Here is a 21,851-nt window from a genome sequence, read left to right on the forward strand (position 1 = left end):
AAATGAACATTCACAGCGTGTCTTCCACTGACATTAGAACGGTAAATCAGCAGTTAACAGAAAATCACTACTTTGAATGGAGAAAAAAAATCCAATCTTTAGGTTTTGAATAATTAATGATGTTTCTAAGGTGACGTGGAATGATTCCTGCTGAAGGTTAAATATATTAGACATACATGATCTCTAAATGATCGATCGCTTGAAAAATCCCCAGATTGCCCCTTTAATGAGCTCTTCAGTCAGTCACACCAGATGTCAAAGCCAAGTGCTTGTCTACAGCACTGCTCTGCCAACTGAGTTCCAAGCACACTTTAGCATTTGAATATTTTTAAATGATAGTTTGTCAGACAAGTCGAATTATTATTAGTACATTGATAAAAGAGCAACGTCCGTCCTAGTCGAAGTAAGGAAGTCAGAGGTGTTCATTAGAGCACGCAACGGAAAATGTTTTAAAACATTTTGCAGCTGAAAACTAAAATGTAATGTTTTTTATTGGACCTGTCTAAGTAGTCCCTCCCAGTTTGAGTCTGTTCTCTTCCTTTGGTTACTAACGAACATGACCCATGTTTGATTCTTTTTCTAGCGACTACATCAAAGTTCAGCCAACCTGCCATGGGCCACCTTAGCCTGAGACATGTACGATGACTCATTTCTACATTCCGGAAAGGATTTTAACCCCCTCTCCCCCCTTCTCTCTCGCACCCTCTCTCTCGCCCCTCTCTCTCTCTCTCCCCCTTCTTGTTTTTAATTACATGCTATCCTATTCCTGTCTTAAGGCGTGAATTCCACAAGTAGTTTCAAGCCACTTGGATTTACCTGAAACTAACCCTGACTGAGGGGGTCATTCAATTCAATATAGAGGCACAGACACAGACACACGCACACACACACGCACGCAAGCACTCTCACTCACTCACTCACTCACTGTGTGGTAACTCTCAACGGACTACTCGTTGCACTGCGTTTTCAGCCTGCTCTCTGAGTTATCTCAGGACAGTAATTGAGATGTTATCTGCAGAGGGAGGTTGCACTCCAGGCATCATTCACTGTGTGTGTGTGTGTGTGTGTGTGTGTGTCGGCGCACAGCAGGCATTTCCATTTGTGCTGATTCAGGCTGTTTCTACCACCCTCTCCTGTGTGATTATAGTATCTAACCACTTTGGAGAGAGCTGCCTGTATCCTGCATCAGCTATGAATCAATGAATAAAACGGCAACATTAATACGCCTGTTCCTGTTGCTATGTCTGTGTGCATTGTAGACAATAAACAATGATTATCATGCCCTCGCTCAGGGCCGGGTGAAGTTTGACTTCCATTAGTTTCCTTTGGAAAATGTTAATGTCAGCAGGTCTGGATGGAGGTGGATGAAAGGGGCCATGAAGAACTGAGTAAAGGCATGCTGGCTCAGATTAGAACGACCACTAACTCACTATGGCTCTCTCTCTCACTGACTATCTCTATCTCTCACCAACTCCATCTCCCACTCACTAACTCGCTCTCTCATCTCTCACTAAGTACCCATCTCTCTCTCTCTCTCTCTCTCACCAACTCTCTCTCTCTCTCTCTCTCTCCAACTCTCTCTCTCTCGCACTAACTGACTAACTCTCTCTCCCTTTTTCTCTACAGGAGTATGAAAGGTACAGTGTATTTTCACACAGAAGACACCAAGTGGTCTATCCAATCTTGGTGTAGGGTGTAATCACAATGTCATTAAGCATCACAATGTCACAATGTCACGATCACAACATCAACCCAGTTACTGGTCGGCGGTGAGGAGGACGGTCTTACCTTGATTGCAGGTTTTTCCAGTGAAGCCGGGGTGACACTTGCATTTGCCGGGTCCTACGCAGTCTCCATGCTTACACCCGTGCTGGCACAGAGCTGTTTGGGGAGGATTCCCATAGATAGGAGAGAGGCAAGTGAGAAGAGCAGTACCCCGGAACACACTCACAGCCTGTTTTCATAAAGCGTCTCAGAATAGGAGTGCTGATCTAGGATCAGGTGCCCGGTGTCTATGCAATCTTATTCATTATGGTCTAAAAGTCTAAACTGATCCTAGATCAGCACTCTCAGACACTCTGTGAATACAAGCCCTGGTCTCAGATCAGATGTGAGAAAGCATTTAATCCTGTCTGACTTGTTCAGTAACTTGGTGTGTACTACTGTTGATCTACTTTAGTTTATTAGGTTTTATAGAAAATCCTTTAGAAAACATTTTCTTGCATCGTTGGTTAGTGGCTTGTAAGTAAGCATTTCAACGTAAGGTTTCAACCTGTATTCGGTGCACGTGACTAGTAACATTTTCTTTGATTTGTTGATTTACTAAGTACGACAATGCAAGCACAGTGGCGCGTGTGTGTCATACTGGTGTGGGATTAGGGGCGATGGGAATTGTGGTTCAACAATGTACAGAGATAACATTTTCATGTGAAACCATGCTTTCATATAAGTTATAAACGGTATTACTGTACAGCGCTGGCTTATTGGGAGAGAGAATCCTGTTTCCTTGTTGATTTGTATCCATTTCAAAGCCTACAAGCCCTAAGCGATTAAAAAACTTGAACGTTGTGCGAGCGCTGAAGTGCTGATTTTCCTGGCTTTGAAAGCGGCTGCACTGATATTTACGGTGGGAAACGGCCAACACAGCTAAACTAAACGAATAGCCTCATACCTCACTATTACACAGCTAAACTAAAGGAATAGCCTAATACCTCACTATTACACAGCTAAACTAAAGGAATAGCCTAATACCTCACTATTACACAGCTAAACTAAACGAATAGCCTCATACCTCACTATTACACAGCTAAACTAAAGGAATAGCCTAATACCTCACTATTACACAGCTAAACTAAAGGAATAGCCTAATACCTCACTATTACACAGCTAAACTAAAGGAATAGCCTAATACCTCACTATTACACAGCTAAACTAAAGGAATAGCCTAATACCTCACTATTACACAGCTAAACTAAAGGAATAGCCTAATACCTCACTATTACACAGCTAAACTAAACGAATAGCCTCATACCTCACTATTACACAGCTAAACTAAACAAATAGCCTCATACCTCACTATTACACAACTAAACTAAACGAATAGCCTAATACCTCACTATTACACAGCTAAACTAAAGGAATAGCCTAATACCTCACTATTACACAGCTAAACTAAACGAATAGCCTAATACCTCACTATTACACAGCTAAACTAAAGGAATAGCCTAATACCTCACTATTACACAGCTAAACTAAAGGAATAGCCTAATACCTCACTATTACACAGCTAAACTAAACGAATAGCCTAATACCTCACTATTACACAGCTAAACTAAAGGGATAGCCTAATACCTCACTATTACACAGCTAAACTAAAGGGATAGCCTCATACCTCACTATTACACAGCTAAACGAAAGGGATAGCCTCATACCTCACTAATACACAGCTAAACTAAAGGGATAGCCTCATACCTCACTATTACACAGCTAAACTAAAGGGATAACCTCATACCTCACTATTACACAGCTAAACTAAAGGGATAGCCTCATACCTCACTATTACACAGCTAAACTAAAGGGATAGCCTCATACCTCACTATTAGCACGGCGTTAAAACACACAAAAGCAAACGCTTGCCTTGAACATTATGTTCAGTATCAGGCAGTAGAAACAACATCAAACATCATATTTTCTGACTGCTGGTTGTCCATTGCGTGAAGTGTTGTTTAGGGCAACTGAAGGCATTAGGACTTGAGGCAATAGTAACGCTTTACAGTATCTCTGTGTGTTCTGGTGTTGGAGACGCCCGAGTCCCAAATGCTACCCTATTCCCTTCATAGTGCATTACTTTTGACCAGAGCTCAATTGACCCTGTTCCAAGGTAGTGCACTACATAGGGAATAGGGTGTCATTTGGGACCCAGGCACAGAGCTGGAGGCTTGCTCTGCTTTCTGTTCTGTCTAACTGTGCTGTTCACTGTGTTCACCTGCAGCATACTAACCACGGCTGATATACAGGGCCTCAGCCAACTGGTACTAATTTCCATTAAAAGCTTCATTAAGTCCGTCATAATAGGGACCAATCAGGCTCCTTAATTATCCATACGGTTGGAGTCGGAGACGGGGTAGGGGGTTATATGTGTTTGTGGCGGGAAGCGGGGTGAGTGTGCGTGTGTGCATCATGATTGGACACGTCTGGGCGAGCTCGCTTATCTTGTCACAGATTTATTGTGCGCCTGATACCATCATTATGTGATGTACAATGTAGAGGTTCAGTGGGAAAGAGTGGAGACTCAACATCATGACTGATGCTTAGTGGAAATAGACAATGGAACTGTACAGAAGGCTAGCTGAGCATTGCTTAACTATAAAGATATAAGCAAGCATGAAAAGTTTAATTTTGGCATTGGAAGTACACCCTACAGGTGTAGGATCTTAATTTGATCACTCTTTGTTGCTGAGAATTTTCCTGCACAGCATGGAAAATGTACACTTGTAGTGTATTCAAGGCTTAAAAAGTATTCTAAAGTTTGTAATTTACACTTTACATGTTAGCCATTTAGCAGATGGTGTTATCCAGAACAACATACAAAAGCAATTAGGGTTAAGTGCCTTGCTCAAGGGCACATCGAGAAGAGTTTTCACCTTTTACATTTCAGACTTGATTTTCCTTAACAAAAAATGTATCTACCTCTAAAAAAAATCCACATAATAATTCACATTTCCTGTTGCTGCAGGATAATTTTCCTGCTGTAGCAAACCCGGCTCCAATTAAGATCCTACACCAGTATATAGGTTACCCAAAATGCCCATTCACAAAATGTCAATTGAAATCGAAGCGTATCATTGTGGCGGTTAAACCTTTGAGCATGGGGCGTTGGAGGCGATAGAGGGATAGTGTTCATATTTCGGCTTGGAACATTGTTCATATTGAATTCACAGCCATTAGTGGGGATTCCTTTAGCTGGAGGAGATAGCATTGTGTAGTCTCATTCCACTTTATTAGAATGTGTAACCTAATAGACAAGACAGCGTTAGCCCATTTTCCAAACCTGGGATATATGAGATAGGGTGTTAACGCGAGGACGCAGGTGAGCTGTGAAACCTCTAGATTACGCCCCTGATTAAAAATAAAAAAGGGTTCGACATATTTTGGCGGGGGGAGTTGAATCAGGGAAACGTGTAAAACTTGTTAGGTCAAGTCCTTATCTGGTCAGCGATTTGGGCCAATTAAAGTCGATGAAATCATTTATTAATAAAGCTGACACGGTCACTGTCACGAGCTGTGAGGGGTTTTATTTTAAAGTTTTTCCACAGAGGGTAGTATGAGGACAAGCATGCTCAGAAGTAACCCATCCCAGGCTGTTGGGTTCAGAGAAAGGTTGGTCTTTTTAAATCTGCGGTGCAGCCCAGGGAAATACCCTGTGTTCATTAGACCACATCAAACCACATGAGGAACTAAAAATGGCCGCCGCAACCGCAGAGGAGCAACTACATGCTCCAATTCAACGCGCTTCTCGTTCCCTGAATACCTAGTGATGACAACCCTTCACACCAGTTTGCATCAGGCATTCCTCTGGCCATCCATCCTTAGAGCCCATCTAAGGATCAGGCCCACAGTGTCCAGACTGGAGCCTGAAGTCACAAGCTCTGCTGGTCAGCTGCTGCTAGCAACCTAGCAGTGCCAAAAGCCCTGGTCTGGCCTAGTAAGCCTATGTAAATTACAATCGCCAGAACGCCCCCCATCCCCAAAGAACATTTTGACGGCAGTTTTAGCCTCTAATATTAGTTTATTATCATCAAGTTCAATCCTACGGTCAATCAAATCGAGATATTGAATTAAATAGTGATCCATTCTGACTACTACATTTGTCGTCACACAGGACCATGTGCTGACACAGACCAATCACGGGCCGGCAGGCTACGGGGAGGCTCGCGCCCGGTGGAGTTGGCTCTCTCAGGCAGGATGAAAACGACTACGTCGACCATGAACCTTTGCTAGTTACGGCCACTTTTACCATGATCCTTAACAATTTCTTGGTGCCATTCAGCCCCATGCAGCAATATGGCGTGGTTGAAATTCAAATACTTCCGGCTTCCATAGGAATACGTGGATGCCGTCAACGCTATCACCATCTACGGGCTTTAATGTCTACGCTAAGGATGTTGGTCTACTTTTGGTCTCTGGGGGTCAGATGTTTGTGAACTTCATTGGAATGAGGAAGTATGCTCCAGCTACTGTAACTTGACGGTGTTTGGCAAAGACAGTTCAAATGTTAAGATACAGTATATGATATTGTCAAAACCATTGTATTCGGGTAGAAGAAAAGCTGGATATTTTTTTTACTGTACTGCTTGACATACATGTATTGCTAGAAAAAACATTTTAGCATTCTGTTATCTGACAGCGGAGTTAATTTCGTGCAATTCTACACATTTTGCCACAGGGCAGAGAGGAAAAGGAGCTATTTTACATATCATTTCCTAAACTTCTACGCATTTTGCCACAGGGTGTAGAGAATTTGCATGCAGTTTTTAATATGATAGGGTTTCTGAGTAAGACTGAATAACAAAAATCAATGGGGGCCCCCCGGCTGGTAATTCCACCATGATTACTAAGTTTAGATGGCTGGCCGCTAGACTAACTTACCATTCTAAAATACTTTAGCTGACGTGGGCTAATTGAGTGACTATCAGTGACTGACATAACAAGAGAAAAACTGCTGATGCACAACCACATTTTTTCACTGCACCTTGTTTATTCTACTATTTTAACTTGCAACAGTAAGTTGAGACCCCAACTGAGCCCCCCCCCCCCTTCCATCACTGATGTAGGCGTACCATTTTGAAGATTGGGAAGTCATCTACATTGAACTACAATTATTTTACATAGGCTCTTGGTTGATGAAGTTTCCATGTACTATCTAGGCAGCTGTATATAGTTTATATGAGGATATAAAACTCACAGGAAATGAATAACTAACACTTAGCCATCTGAGGGCATCACATAGCTCTCAGTCAAGTGTGGAGCTGGTGTGAACGCCAAACATCTCAGTCATGCTGCTGGTGTGAACGCCAAACGGTGGCTGCAGCACCAGAGTTCTCAAGCCAGAAAGGGAGGAGATATGTCTTTGCCAAGGGGATGGGGAAGGGGGGAGGATGAGGGAGAAGGGGGGGAGGTGACTATTAATAAATCAGTGAAGCCAGGATTCAGAGGATGTGTGTGCCTCGCTGCCTTCAGGACCTCGTCTTGCCAAGAATTATTTGAAAGAAATATGTGGAGCAGCTGACCTTGTGGCGGACACCGTATTCTCCCGACTACTCTGTGGGTTAGAGCGAAGACGCCTGCTGCAAAACAAATGTGCAAACACAAAGAAAAGAACATTCCAGCAGGCGTTTTGTCTTGGTTGGATGAGAGAACAGAATCAAGGCATGAGAGAGCCAGAGAGCCGTGCTCTTTTTGACGAGTAAAGCATTCTTAAAATGATGCACAAAGCATAACAAGGAGTCACACACATTACATGGTTACAACCACAGAGGATGGGCATCGGATGGCACGTCCCCTTCGCAACATGCAATGTAGCTAGTAGCTACATCTTGAATATGCTTACAAATTCAAGTTTAGATCAATCACACTAAATGTAAGCACAGGGGTGAATTCCAACTTCCACTTAAGTCTAGTAATGCATTGATGTCAATGGGAAACGAAGTGAAAATTCAATTTAAATGGCAGTTAGCATAAGCACCATGGAGAATGGATGCTTCTCATCACGCAATGTTGCCAGTAGCTAATAGCTATGTTTGAAATATGTTTACAAATTGGAGTTTAGATCGTTTAATTAGTAACATTGATGGTCAAATTGTGCCGTGGTTCCGCAGAGATACCGCGTGGTATCATGCTGGCTAATTGCATATTTGTGGAACGTTCACATCACAAGCCGAGAGGAGAAAGACAAGGCGTTTTCTTCGAACACACAGGCTGCAGATTCTGTGATGTTCAATTCAATTTCCTCCTCCATTCCTTTGATGGATAAAAATACCACCACCGTCACCACATTTTGAAGGAGGCCGCAGCATATTTTTCTGTGTCTGACAAATAATTGATACAAGTGCTTAGGTATGAACAGATTGACATTTGACAAAGTATTTGATCCTTCCTAGGCCCAGGTTGAATTGAAACACAATCTATTGATTTGTCCCTTTCAGAATGCATGTACTTTTTATTACCTTACCTTCCTTGTCTCTTACTTACCTCATTACCACTAACAGATCAAACTACATGATTAACTTTCTATTGAATGGATTTACCCCATCCAGCTAATAGCAGATCAGTGGCCTTGAAGAAAAGGAGACAAAGAGAAGCTATTTAAGACTATTATTATTTAATGGGTGCATAAATTTGTACTATATTTGGAAATGTGTTTTTTGCCTATCCTCACCCTCAGGGTGAAGGGTCACGGCCAGGGTATTGGTTAAACTGTATCAGTTTACCCATTTTGTCACTCACTCATTGGCTTCCATTACCAATTAAAAGTCCTCTCCTAATCCAAGCTACTTTGTACTTCGAGAGGGAAACCGGCTAAACAGTCTCAGGCAAAACTGCACTGAAGATCGGTATCCTCTTGGATTTCTTTCCAAAATCCGGGATCAAAGCAATAGACCAGTAAGAGAGAGTTAATTTGGGATTCCATTTGTAGGGAGAGCGAGAGAGAGAAAGGAGAAAGAGAGAGAGAATGAGAGAATGAGAGAGATGGAATATGATGCAACTGAGGAGGCTTCAATTTGATTAAATTCATTTTAAAAATCACCGTCATTTGTTTAGTGTTGGTTTGATTAATTGCAGCTCTTTGCCATCATTTTTTGCAGCTCTTTGCCATAATCCGAGAGCTTGTTATGACTAAACGACTAGGACGTGAGGACTAAGAAAAACTTGTTGATTTGCCAGTGGTCTATTCTCATCCTGACTGTGAGTTAAACCTGAGGGATATTCTGATGTGTATGTAATCATTGGAGATATACTGCAGATGCTTAGCAAGGCAAATGCATCTCTGTTTATGGTGGCACTTGGATAAAGTGAAGTAACGCTGCCTGTGATTTAAACCACCCAATCGCATAACATGTCAGTGTAGTACCAATGGAAATGCTTGGCCTATAATAAATCTCTCGCTTTCTCTTTCTTCCTCTTGGTTCTCTCTTTCTGTCCCTCTCTCTCTCTTGCTCTCTCCTCTCTCTCCACCATCTCTCTCCTTCTCCATTTCTCTCTGTCACTCTCTCTCTGTCTATCTCCACTCACTCACTCCCTTTCCCATCTCTCCCCTCTCTCTCTCAGTTCTGGGGACAGGGAGCTTTAAATTCGGGGCAGACCCATTCCAGTTCTCCATTCTTTGTGAGCAGTCACCCAGACCGATCACTGAACTCTTGCAGGGCTGGAGACAGCCAGAACCCGATAGCACCACCAATCTAATCTCCGGGGCCGGCCCCAGAACTGCAGTGGTGTAATCTGTAATCCATGACGACTGGCCTCCCTCCGTCTCCGAAGTTTAAATCAGCCCTGTGGCAACATGATGGAGTACTGATTGAGGTCTCGAGTGATTGGACTCGTGTGGTACGCTCGGTCGGGGGCATTTGAAGGCGTTAGAGAACATTCTGGTTTTTCTCCTATGGCATTGATTTATCACAACGTCTGAGACTGGCTGGCAGGAAAACGATACGGTTTCCTTCAAAAACAGGTGGTGGGTAAAAGTAGCTTTTGCCGAGAGGGGGGACGACTCTCCGAGGTGAACTCAACGTTTTCTCGTACTTGACATGGAATGTGTGAGACTCCTGATGGGTACTTTGGAACAGTGTTAGAGAAAACAGACAGATAACACACTGCTGTTTAATGAACAGAAACAAGGTCCTGTCAAAGGTATCTACTCACCCAAAGGACTTTAACATGTCAATCAAACGTCAAGCGGAAACACGGATTACTCCGCTAATCCCTGTCACTGTAGATCTTGTCTATTTCTCAATTGTCTAGAAACACTGTCCTCTCCTTGCCTCCTGTCTTCTCCTTCATTGCACTGATCTGAGAGAACTGACCAGGTGAAAGACAGCCTTACGATGGGCTTGATTCCACCATATTGTTTTCACCTGTCAATTAATTTCAAATCAATGCAGAGGATGGAGCTAAACCCAAACAGGATAAAAACAAATATTTGGTCTGATATATGATGTTATATTCTGTATACGGAGCAAACTTCCTCTTCCTGACTGATCCAACATGGACAGCTGGGAGGACCTGAGCCAAGCCCAAAATGCCCAGGAAGCAACACTTATTGAGTACAGGGATTCCTGCCAACACGACAGCAGAGCTCTTAGCTAACTAGCCTAGCAACATGTTGGGGAGTACAGGGATTCCTGCCAACACGACAGCAGAGCTCTTAGCTAACTAGCCTAGCAACATGTTGGGGAGTACAGGGATTCCTGCCAACACGACAGCAGAGCTCTTAGCTAACTAGCCTAGCAACATGTTGGGGAGTACAGGGATTCCTGCCAACACGACAGCAGAGCTCTTAGCTAACTAGCCTAGCAACATGTTGGGGAGTACAGGGATTCCTGCCAACACGACAGCAGAGCTCTTAGCTAACTAGCCTAGCAACATGTTGGGGAGTACAGGGATTCCTGCCAACACGACAGCAGAGCTCTTAGCTAACTAGCCTAGCAACATGTTGGGGAGTACAGGGATTCCTGCCAACACGACAGCAGAGCTCTTAGCTAACTAGCCTAGCAACATGTTGGGGAGTACAGGGATTCCTGCCAACACGACAGCAGAGCTCTTAGCTAACTAGCCTAGCAACATGTTGGGGAGTACAGGGATTCCTGCCAACACGACAACAGAGCTCTTAGCTAACTAGCCTAGCAACATGTTGGGGCCTTAGCTGTCACAAATAATAGCAACCACAAAAGCATCCATTTCTGCCACTTTGTCTTGAGCCTCGTCTCTTGAGTTCCCTCCCAGCACAGTCTTGGTCTGGCTCTAAGTCGCTATGTCATTACCATAACTTGTTTTTCTCAAGCTAGGGTCTATGTGAAAATGCAATTACCATATTCTGTTTTTCTTTTCACCTCAAATGAGGAGCGAGGGATAAAGAGGAGAGTCAGCTGGCGGCGAGGCAGAATGTTAATCTGACACGATAAGTGGGCCACAGGCACTAAGGTTACTCAACTCAACACTAACACTCTCACCTAGGGGAGAAGGGAAGGGAACGAGGTCGACCACCATAACAGAGTGTCTGAAAGGAGGGCCTGATGCCAAACCTAAACCAAGTGAAGGTTATTGAGCTCAACACCCTCGCCTAGGGGAGAACGAAAGGGCAATAAGCGGGCCACCATTACAGTAGCCTGCTCCCAGGTCAGAATGTACTGTCTTGATAGCTTCTCTGGTCATTGTAGGACAACACAAACAGATCTGGGACCAGGCAACCATAACAGGGCATCCAATGGAAGGCCCAGTGCCAAACGGAAACAATAGAGCTCAACGTGAAGTAAATACCTTTGGACAGGGACCAGCAGTGTGACATTTTAGTCTAAAAACGACAACATAAACAAACACCAAAAAATCTAGCATGATTATAGCATGAGTCATGACAAGTGATTAGCAAAAAAACAACAACAACAAAAGAGCTAAACAAAATGCATATGAGGTGAAAGGTTATGAAGGTGATGTGAAGTATAATGACGATGACATGAAAGCATTATAACCCCTCCCCCACCCCCAGGCTTCCAGGTTAGTAGATTGACAGAGACGGAGCCAACATGCAGCCCAGCCTCTCTCTGTCTACTCTCTACATGTTGTGCGTAAGTAAGCCCGTTGTGTCACCCATCACACTTCCGCAGCCGAAGCAACAGCTGTACCATCATGTGTGCAGCAAGCCATGCAGTGTATCTCCCATTTGTCAGGCTGCTCGACACTTTCAGAGCTCCCTATTAATATCATTCACACATCTCTGCAGGATATAATTACACAGTATGGCAGCAGCCAATACTTCTCTGTTTCCATAAGAGTCAATATTTGTTCATAGGGCTAGATATTTTATTAAGGGTCAATATAATATCAGATGGTGGTATAATGTAATACTGTTGCACAAAATGTGTTCATTCTAATAAAATTAGGTATATTGAGTCTACAGTAGGCTCATTCTAGTAAAACGAGGTATATTGAGGCTACAGTAGGCTCATTCTAGTAAAACGCAGTATATTGAGGCTACAGTAGGCTCATTCTAGTAAAACAAGGTATATTGAGGCTACAGTAGGCTCATTCTAGTAAAACGAGGTATATTGAGGCTACAGTAGGCTCATTCTAGTAAAACAAGGTATATTGAGGCTACAGTAGGCTCATTCTAGTAAAACTAGGTATATTGAGGCTACAGTAGGCTCATTCTAGCAAAACAAGGTATATTTACAGTAGGCTCATTCTAGTAAAACGAGGTATATTGAGGCTACAGTAGGCTCATTCTATCAAAACAAGGTATATTTACAGTAGGCTCATTCTAGTAAAACAAGGTATATTGAGGCTACAGTAGGCTCATTCTAGTAAAAATAGGTATATTGAGGTTACAGTAGGCTCATTCTAGTAAAACAAGGTATATTGAGGCTACAGTAGGCTCATTCTAGTAAAAATAGGTATATTGAGGCTACTACAGTAGGCTCATTCTGGCAAAACAAGGTATATTTACAGTAGGGGCATCCTCTGAATCCATGACTGGATTTACTCAACATGTCACCAAATTGATTCCCTGCACACCTGCATTTACATATACATGACATTTACTAAATATACACTCACAGCAATCATTTACAATTATCTGTTTACATGGCTACAAGCGTATAATGGGAATCTGCTCACTAGAGCCTTATTCACGGCTAGAATATCGTTCCCACAACACGGAAAACTCAACAGCAGCAGTGAAAATGTCAAGTGTATTTTTCACTTTGTGTGTGTGTACGTCCACATATGTGCCTATGAACAAGTGTGTGTTCCGTGTGCTCGTTGGTAGAGTGTGTGTTTCAGAGCCCTTAGTTACTATATGTCTTCTGTACAGCACTTTGTGACATTTGCTGATGTAAAAAAGGGCTTTATAAATACATTTGATTGATTCTAGACGGGTGTTTAATCCTCTTTCTACATCCTAATTGTGGTTAGATCCCAGCAGCTACACCCTGGTAACCCACGGCAACCCCTGTCGGAAACCCTGGTTGCCCCCGGTAACCCTAACCCAGCAGCGGGCACGGTAGAGTTGGCACTACTCACGTTGGCAGTGGCCCCAGGAGCGCCGGGTCCATCCCCAGCAGCAGTCGATGCGGGCGCCGTAGCGACACAGCCCATTGGACGAGGCCATCTGCCGAGGCCACCTGTCAGGAGACAGCTCTATCAGTTCACAGCCAATTAAAATGGACGAATTTAAAAGCCAGCAGGGTCTGTTGGTTCTTGCCCACCAAGCCAAGAGAGAGAGAGAGAGAGAGAGAGAGAGAGAGAGAGAGAGAGAGAGAGAGAGAGAGAGAGAGAGAGAGAGAGAGAGAGAGAGAGAGAGAGAGAGAGAGAGAGAGAGAGAGAGAAAGTCTCATTCAAAACAAAGCCCAAGGCACTGACTGGCAGACTGAATATGTGTTTGTTCATTCTTTACCCTACACATAATTAAATGTAATTTGTTTTCCAAATGCGAAGCTACTCCCATGTCCCTCAGAATGTGTAAGGAAAGTAAACAAACTTATCTGTGAGCGAGCTGGCACAAAAACTCAGGACATTTCCCAATCAGCATGTTGGCATTTATTGCACAGGGGGGCCATGTTGGTTGGTGTGATGTCAGAGCTGAAGACTTATGGGTGAGACTACAGAAGAACAGGACCCAATGTAACTAATACGACAAGCTTCTCTCCACTTCAGTGATCACTGACACTTTAATCTGTGGGGCCAGGCAGAGACTCCCATAGCTCAGAATGAAGGTGTGTGTGTGTGTGTGTGTGTGTGTGTGTGTGTGTGTGTGTGTTTAGAGATTAGACTGTGGTGAGTTATCATTGTGACGTTCATAATGTGATCCCCCCACATCTTCAGACTGGGGTGTATTCAGTGATGTCCTATCTGCTCTGCACAACACAGTTCAATCTGAACGTCACAGTTGAACATGCTCCTGCTCTGAGTGCAAAATCCAAATGAGGTATAGGCGTCATGAGCATCGACTGTCTGTGTGCCAACGTCCAAATGAAACATTATCAGAAGCAGAATGTCAGAATGTCATTTGCTATTAAAGAAAGTGGGGAAGGATAATGCCATCTTTCAGAAATAGGAAAGAGAACATGAGGCTAGAGCCGTTTTCATCCTGGCAATGGGCAAATACCTTATGACAGTTCTTGTAGGAAAACCAGCCTAAATTATGTTTCTGTGAACTGACGTTACGTTCTGTTCTATTTCAGAGAAATAGCTTCTTGGCAGAGTAGAGTAGGATTACTTATTTATCTGTAGCGGAAGCACAGCACAACATATTTTCAACAGGAAATAGAGAAAGATTAAGCCCATTTAAGGATGCCTCGGATGGGGACAACGATCAGAGCATGGTTGTGTTCTGTGACGTTAGCTAAATGAATCAGAGACAGTAGAAATAGAACGAACAGAGCTGACGGAATTCTAAATTCTACATGACACAGAATCATCTCCGTTCTAGACAAGTAATTTATATCTGAACGTTTTGTAACGACAGAGAGATCAAGGTTCTGATGCTTGTTATCGAAACGAAGTAGTCAAAGGTGTCTTGAAAAAAACACTTGGCAGAAGGGGGCATCTTGCCTTGCTCTATCGTGCCTCAGCATTGAGGGCTGAGGAGACTGAGATTGAAGTGGTTGTGCATGCGGGACATGTCCTACCCTCCTGCTATCCCATCCAGTTAGCCTCCATTGCCAAAACTCTGGAAATGCTAATGTCTGCCCCCGCTGCCAATCACTTCACAGGAGAGAAAGTCTGATGGAAGATGCTAAGTGGAAATGGCAGGACCAGGGAAAATGTTTGTACGCAGCATGGCTGGCAAAGAGAAAGAGAGAAAGAGAGAGAGAGAGAGAGAGAGAGAGAGCGAGATAGAGAGAGAGAGAGAGAGAGAATCAGGAGCCCTGAGCACAATCCAATAGGAGACACATTGGGAATGTTAAGGAGAGAAATAGAGAGAGGAGGAGAGAAGAGAAGAGGAGAAGGGAGGAGAAGATAAAGAAGCAGAGGAGAGGGCTCTGGAATTGATTGCCAAACATGATTGTGAATTGGGGGCCGAGAGTTACCGCGCACACACAGCAGGACCACTGACCAGATGGAGCCACAGGTCACACACACACACTGAGCACCTGGTCAGATACAGGGATATAGTCCCATTGCCACAGCTTGCACTGAAAACACATAAACCCTCTGCTGATGGCTAATAGCATGCCTTGCTAATAACTATTAATATTGAATGTGGATCAACGGGTGAAAAACATCATTAAAATAGCTGATTAACACATAATAACGAGGAGGAAGAGTTGCTGCAAATTGGTTCATCATCGTATTACTAATTTAAACATAACTCCTTGGCTGTTATTATTCAGGGGTAATTTTTATCCACCAGCGTAAAACTAATAGGGCCTAAAAGTGATATGATATTGCGGGCATAGCCTCGCCAACTGAGTGGGAGGATGATAATTGGTTTGCCTGAAGCGTTTTTGCAACACAAAAAAGTGGCAGTGTAGTCGACCCTGTGCGGCGGGCAGGCAGGGCGGCAATGCCAACGAACAGGTGATGATGCAAATGAACTTTGAGAGGCACCTCATAAAGAGACGTGTGATGCCACGCCAGTGGAACAGGAGGTGAGGGAGGGAGGGAGAAAGCACTCTGTCACTCTGCCTCTCTCTCTTTCCATCTCTACCACTCTCTCCCTCCATCTCTTTCCCTCTCTCCCTCCACCTCTACCACTCTCTCCCTCCATCTCTCTCTTTCCCTCTCTCCCTCCACCTCTACCACTCTCTCCCTCCATCTCTCTCTTTCCCTCCATCTCTACCACTCTCTCCCTCCATCTCTACCACTCTCTCCCTCCATCTCTCTCTTTCCCTCCATCTCTACCACTCTCTCCCTCCATCTCTACCACTCTCTCCCTCCATCTCCTTTCATCTCCACCACTCTCTCCCTCTATCTCTACCACTCTCTCCCTTCATTTCTTTCTCTCCCTCCATCTCTTTCTCTCCCTCCATCTATACCACTCTCTCCCTCCATCTATACCACTCTCTCTCTCCATCTCTTTCTCTCCCGCCATCTCTTTCTCTCCCTCCATTACCACTCTCTCCCTCCATCTCTACCACTCTCTCCCTCCATACCACGCTCTCCCTCCATCTCTACCACTCTCTCTCTCCATCTATACCACTCTCTCCCTCCATCTCTACCACTCTCTCCCTCCATCTATACCATTCTCTCCCTCCATCTCTTTCTCTCACTCCATCAGTCATAAAACTGAGCGTAGCCCTCGGCTGTTGGAACACGGCAGAATCATGCACACAACTGTGCTGTTATAACACGATTTATCAAAGTAGAACTGAATTATGACTAGGTCAGTTATACACTACGGTATGTTGGAGTGATGTCCCATCAAATTCTCCATGTAAAATTCATATTGTGTTATTACTGTAATCATTCTGAACACGGTGCGCTGTAGAATAATTGCGTTGACGGCAGATCAGATAGATGTATGTCTTTATCCTTCTTTATCCATGTCTATGTCTGACCTTCTGTGTATGAATAATACTAGATTGCAGTAAGCTGTGAAGGAACTGAAGCACAGAATTATCACGTTTGACATTCCATTGGTGCCTCATCAGGAAAACAAACCACTAGACGGGGTCTTCACAACAGACGCTGCGGGAAAGGATCCATGTTAGTCCATCATCTAGCCCAGGATGTGTGTGTGTGTGTGTGTGTGTGTGAGATAGGCCAATCTCTGCTGTTTGACAATGAATAGGATGACATATTGCTCATATAGCAGCACCCGACACTTAAGTGGCACTAAGAGACATTATTATATGGCATGATAATAATCTGTCTTAAAAGTGTCCCTCAGAATGATGAGTAATAATAACAATCTATGGCTGCAATGTTGCTTGACAGTGACACTCTCTCTCTCTCTCTCTCTCTCTCTCTCACACACACACACACACACACACACACACACACACACACACACACACACACAACCTTTGCATACACATTTAATCTAAATACCTGAGGACAAGTAGCACACTCATGTTAAAGAGAGCATCGCTTCATAAATGTTCATGATAATGGCTCGCTTCTATTCTGAAAACGACTAGTACCACACACTTCTGTAAGCACCGGTTGACATGTAGCCTTTTTCACTAGTCCTGCTGAATGACTTTGACCAATGTCCAGGAAAATGGCTTGCTCTCTCTGTATACACTTATTCACGTATTTTAACGTCAACCCTGGGGGATAAAATAAGGTCTGTCTATCTTTGAAGGTCTAATGTTGTTAGAATATACTAAGGATGTTTGGTTGGAGAGTGAGGACATGGTTTGGAGCAGTAACTTGGAGAGAAGAGGATTGGAATGTATTGGCTGTGTCTGGGGCAAAGCAATGTGGCGACATCATCATAGAGAAATAGCCTCCATGAGTAGTGGCTATTTAAAGGGGCAATCTGGATTTTCTCCAACTAGGATAAAATATCTCATCTTAGCTGTTCAGTGGTCTGATTAATGGTCTGACATACAAACTCAGGATTGTGGCTTTAAAAAAAAAGCGAACTAGTCGTTTAAATGTTATCTGATGTGTAGTCTTTCATCGAGGCAAAGTGTTGTGACCTTACCTCAGATAGTCCATTTCCTGATTACAATACAGAATCACTTATAGACCACATCACAACAAGATTGGCCTGGCGCCATTTTTCATCCTTGGACTAAACATTACTGACAACAATGTTGATGAGTAATGAAAACCCCTCAACAGGGAATTACAGGTATAGTTAATCTGTAATTAATCAGGCCTGTTTTGAGCCAATTTACCACTAGGACAAAACGACCTTGCTGTGGCTGGCCAGTGAGCGGTGACGCCCCCTTCAATTGCTAGCTTAGCCCATTAGCTCTCTCCTCCAAACAGCTAGTTCAGATAATAAATTACTTTCCTCCACAGTGTTCTCACGGGACCCTCTCGCTATGAATTTAGATTGAAGTCAGCAGGCCAGGTTTATAACGGGGGAAATAGGCCAATAATGACCCGCGTGACAAGCCGCGCTCCATCAGAGGGTGACGCTAATTACGTATGCTGCTCGTTTAATGTAAATTATCATTATGGGTTGGGCAGGGAAGGGCATCATGGGGAAATATCAGCACAACTCACCAGACTGGGACCGTGGCCCTGTCACAACACATTAACATTACCTAACATTAGACACTGTGACCAAGAACCTTGAGTAAACATCCACAAACACATACAATCACTCACACACTCTCACCTTCACACACGCCCCAACCCGGGTTTAACGACAGACAGGTAGGAAAGTTCAGCCCTATCAATCCCTAAGAAATATTTTATTGACTCTGAAACCTTATTTGTGGAGATACAGAATAAAGGTTGTCTTCAATGCATCATAGGACCAGCACTCAGATTGAGGATCCAATCCGAAATGCCACCCTTTTGCCTATATAATGCACTACTTTGGACCAGGGCCCATTGGGAACTCCACAGGGAATAGGGTGCCATATAGGATGCAAACCTAGCCTTCAGTTCCTCAGTCTACTGTATCACTCTCCCAAAGGAAACAGCCTTTATGATGATGAATACTGCAAGGCAAGTGCATTGGAGCCAGTCCAGTGAAAGTGAACCTGTCTTATTAATAAACAAGCTTGGAAACGTATCCTGAAGGAATACATATCTGGAATACCAGAGGGCTTACTGTGTATATAGGTAGAAAAAAGTATATAGGTGGTTTTATATACAATGACCTAAAATGGAATTCGTCAGTATGATGTTTTTATTACTGCTTATTAAGAGCTGTATAACATTCATTTTATGGCGAGAGACAAAAAAATGACAGCTGCACCAGATAAGGTAGATGTAGATTTCAATCTCAGGAACATTCTTTAGATTGGGCACTTCTCTCCTTTCCAAATACTTCACCGGATTCGTGTTTGGACATGAACCACCCGGCAAGGTAGGTGCTGTCACCGTGATATCAGCTCATTAAGAGGGAAATTCAAGCAACTGACTTTGCAAAGGAAGTAGGCTGCTGGCTACTCGGTTTTTGCAAATGTAGGCCTAAACAGCGAAACACTGTGTATTACCAAAGATGGTTAAGAAACTCTGTGGTATTCGGCCTACGTACTAACATAGACCTAGTAGATCCACATAAAGAATGCCAAACAAAAAGCCCCAGCAAAAACATTACAAACATATATTAATGTTAATTTCATATATAAAAGTACACCATTCATTCGAGATAAACAACTATGTTATTATTTATGAAAATAAGGGAGAAAAAAATAGATTACACTGGTATAGGTCTATTCCGTCCACTGTAAGTCAAGTGCGACTATACATCCCGAATCATTTCAGCACATCAGCAACGTTTCAGTCTATGCATTGCAAACTCATATATTCACTATGTGGAAGTCGCGTTCATGGATTTAGGAATCAATAGCATCTCCGTGGTCACATTAACCTCTTTAAAAACTCGCTCAGAGTTTATGAGAGCAACACCTTCTCCACATTCCACAATCACCAACGCAATTTGAACACTTTCAAAAACAACATAATTGCTATAATTATTTTTTTAGACAAAAGATAATGAATTGTAGCCTATTGAACAAGATGTATATATGTGTGCGCTTACCTGCCGTCATTCTCAGCACTTGCCCCTAAACAGAAACCGTACAACACCATCAACTTTATCCATAATTCCATGGTTAGGGGAATGAGCGCACACCGCGCTTGCACTCCTAAAATCCAAGTGAAACGTCGGACTGTACACTGCAGTGTTCAATCGTTAAAACGAAACGAAACAGTGGAGATTTGTTCCCTCCCAACGTTAAACACGCACTGGCATGAGAGGAGATTAGCTGTTGTCCTTCAAACGGACCCCGATCCTTTAAAATGTTTCGGAGGTGCAGCAAAGGCAGGGGGAGAAACCAGCCCGTTTCTTCCTCGAGAAGTGACCCAGCGCGTGTGGAGCGGAGTGCACTCTACTGGTGTTAAATGGACCCCGCAGGTTCCTTCTCTCTCCGCACAAGTTCACTGGGCTGCTACCCAATGAAAACGCATCAGCGCAGTCGGAGCGCGCACTGCTCGTCAGCAAGACTGTTGTGAATACACTTTGTCGTGGTATAGTGCTGTGCCACTTTGCGCAGTGGTAGGCTGGAAATCCATAGATACAAAAAATCCAATACATATTCAAATTAGCGACGGTCTATTTATTCATTAATTTGGGAGTCCCATTGAGACCAGGATCTCTTTCACGAGGGAGCCTTTCCATGTGTGATATAGGTTGCACTCACGCACTGGCTGTGCATACTTTGGATGGCTTAATTAATTGCATAGCCTGCTCAGACACGCAGTACCATCGCCCACCCAGTAATGAGGAGTTCTAGCCTCCTGCCTACACACCATGTACAGAATTTACAGTACAAAACGTACTTTAGGACTAACTTCTGAGGGAACCCAAAGGTATCACCATACTTGCCCATAAATACACAGATTGTGCTTTAGCGGATAAACGTTAAAAAGGTCTCAGATAATAAATCACTGCAAATCCACCCGTCCTTCAGTGACATCATCCCTGAATTGAACTCCCAGGCTAGATATTTGGCTCAACATTATAAATGTATTTATAAAGATCTATACACAATAACCCATAATGACAAAGGCAAAACAGGTTTTTATACATTTTCTACAATGTAAAATAATAGTGAAGACATCATACTATTAAATAAGACATACAGAATCATGTAGTAACCAAAAGTGTCAAATCAAAATCTATTTTATATTTGAAATTTTTCAAAGCAGGTACTCTTTGCCTTGATGACAGCTTTGCACACTCTTTGTATTCTCTCACCCAGTTTCATGAGGTAGTCACCTGGAATACATTTCAATTAACAGGTGTGCCTTGTTAAAAGTTAATTTGTGGAATTTCTATCCTTCCTAATACGTTTGAGCCAATCAGTTGTGCAGTGACAAGGTGGGGGTGGTATACAGAAGATAGCCCTGTTTGGTAAAATACCATGTCCATTTTATGGCAAGAACAGCTCAAATAAGCAAAGAAAAACCACAGTCGATCATTACTTTAAGACATGAAGTGCAGTCGCAAAAACCATCAAGCGCTATGATGAAACTCACGAGGTCCGCCACAGGATAGGAAGACCCGGAGTTACCTCTGCTGCAGAGGATAAGTTCATTAGATTTACCAGCCTCAGAAATTACAGCCCAAATAAATGCTTGACAGAGTTTAAGTAACAGACACATCTCAACATCAACTGTTCAGAGGAGACTGTGTGAATCACGCCTACAGTGCCTTGCGAAAGTATTCGGCCCCCTTGAACTTTGCGACCTTTTGCCACATTTCAGGCTTCAAACATAAAGATATAAAACTGTATTTTTTTGTGAAGAATCAACAACAAGTGGGACACAATCATGAAGTGGAACGACATTTATTGGATATTTCAAACTTTTTTAACAAATCAAAAACTGAAAAATTGGGCGTGCAAAATTATTCAGCCCCCTTAAGTTAATACTTTGTAGCGCCACTTTTTGCTGCAATTACAGCTGTAAGCCACTTGGGGTATGTCTCTATCAGTTTTGCACAT

General features: G+C 43.2%; 1 protein-coding gene across 1 annotated transcript; it reads right to left on the minus strand.

Annotated features, from left to right (window-relative positions):
* Positions 1–1,788: 1,788 nt before the first annotated feature.
* LOC139400240 (nephronectin-like) lies at positions 1,789–20,208 on the minus strand (the record flags this gene model as incomplete). The annotated part of the gene is made up of 4 exons (XM_071145222.1): positions 19,886–20,208; positions 13,291–13,391; positions 7,290–7,346; positions 1,789–1,881 (listed from the first exon to the last, which is right to left on the minus strand). Coding segments are annotated over exons 1-4 (322 nt in total), but the record flags the coding sequence as incomplete, so codon positions are not given.
* Positions 20,209–21,851: the final 1,643 nt, after the last annotated feature.

Source organism: Oncorhynchus clarkii, unplaced genomic scaffold (assembly GCF_045791955.1).
Source record: "Oncorhynchus clarkii lewisi isolate Uvic-CL-2024 unplaced genomic scaffold, UVic_Ocla_1.0 unplaced_contig_13216_pilon_pilon, whole genome shotgun sequence".
NCBI classification, from domain to species: domain Eukaryota; kingdom Metazoa; phylum Chordata; class Actinopteri; order Salmoniformes; family Salmonidae; genus Oncorhynchus; species Oncorhynchus clarkii.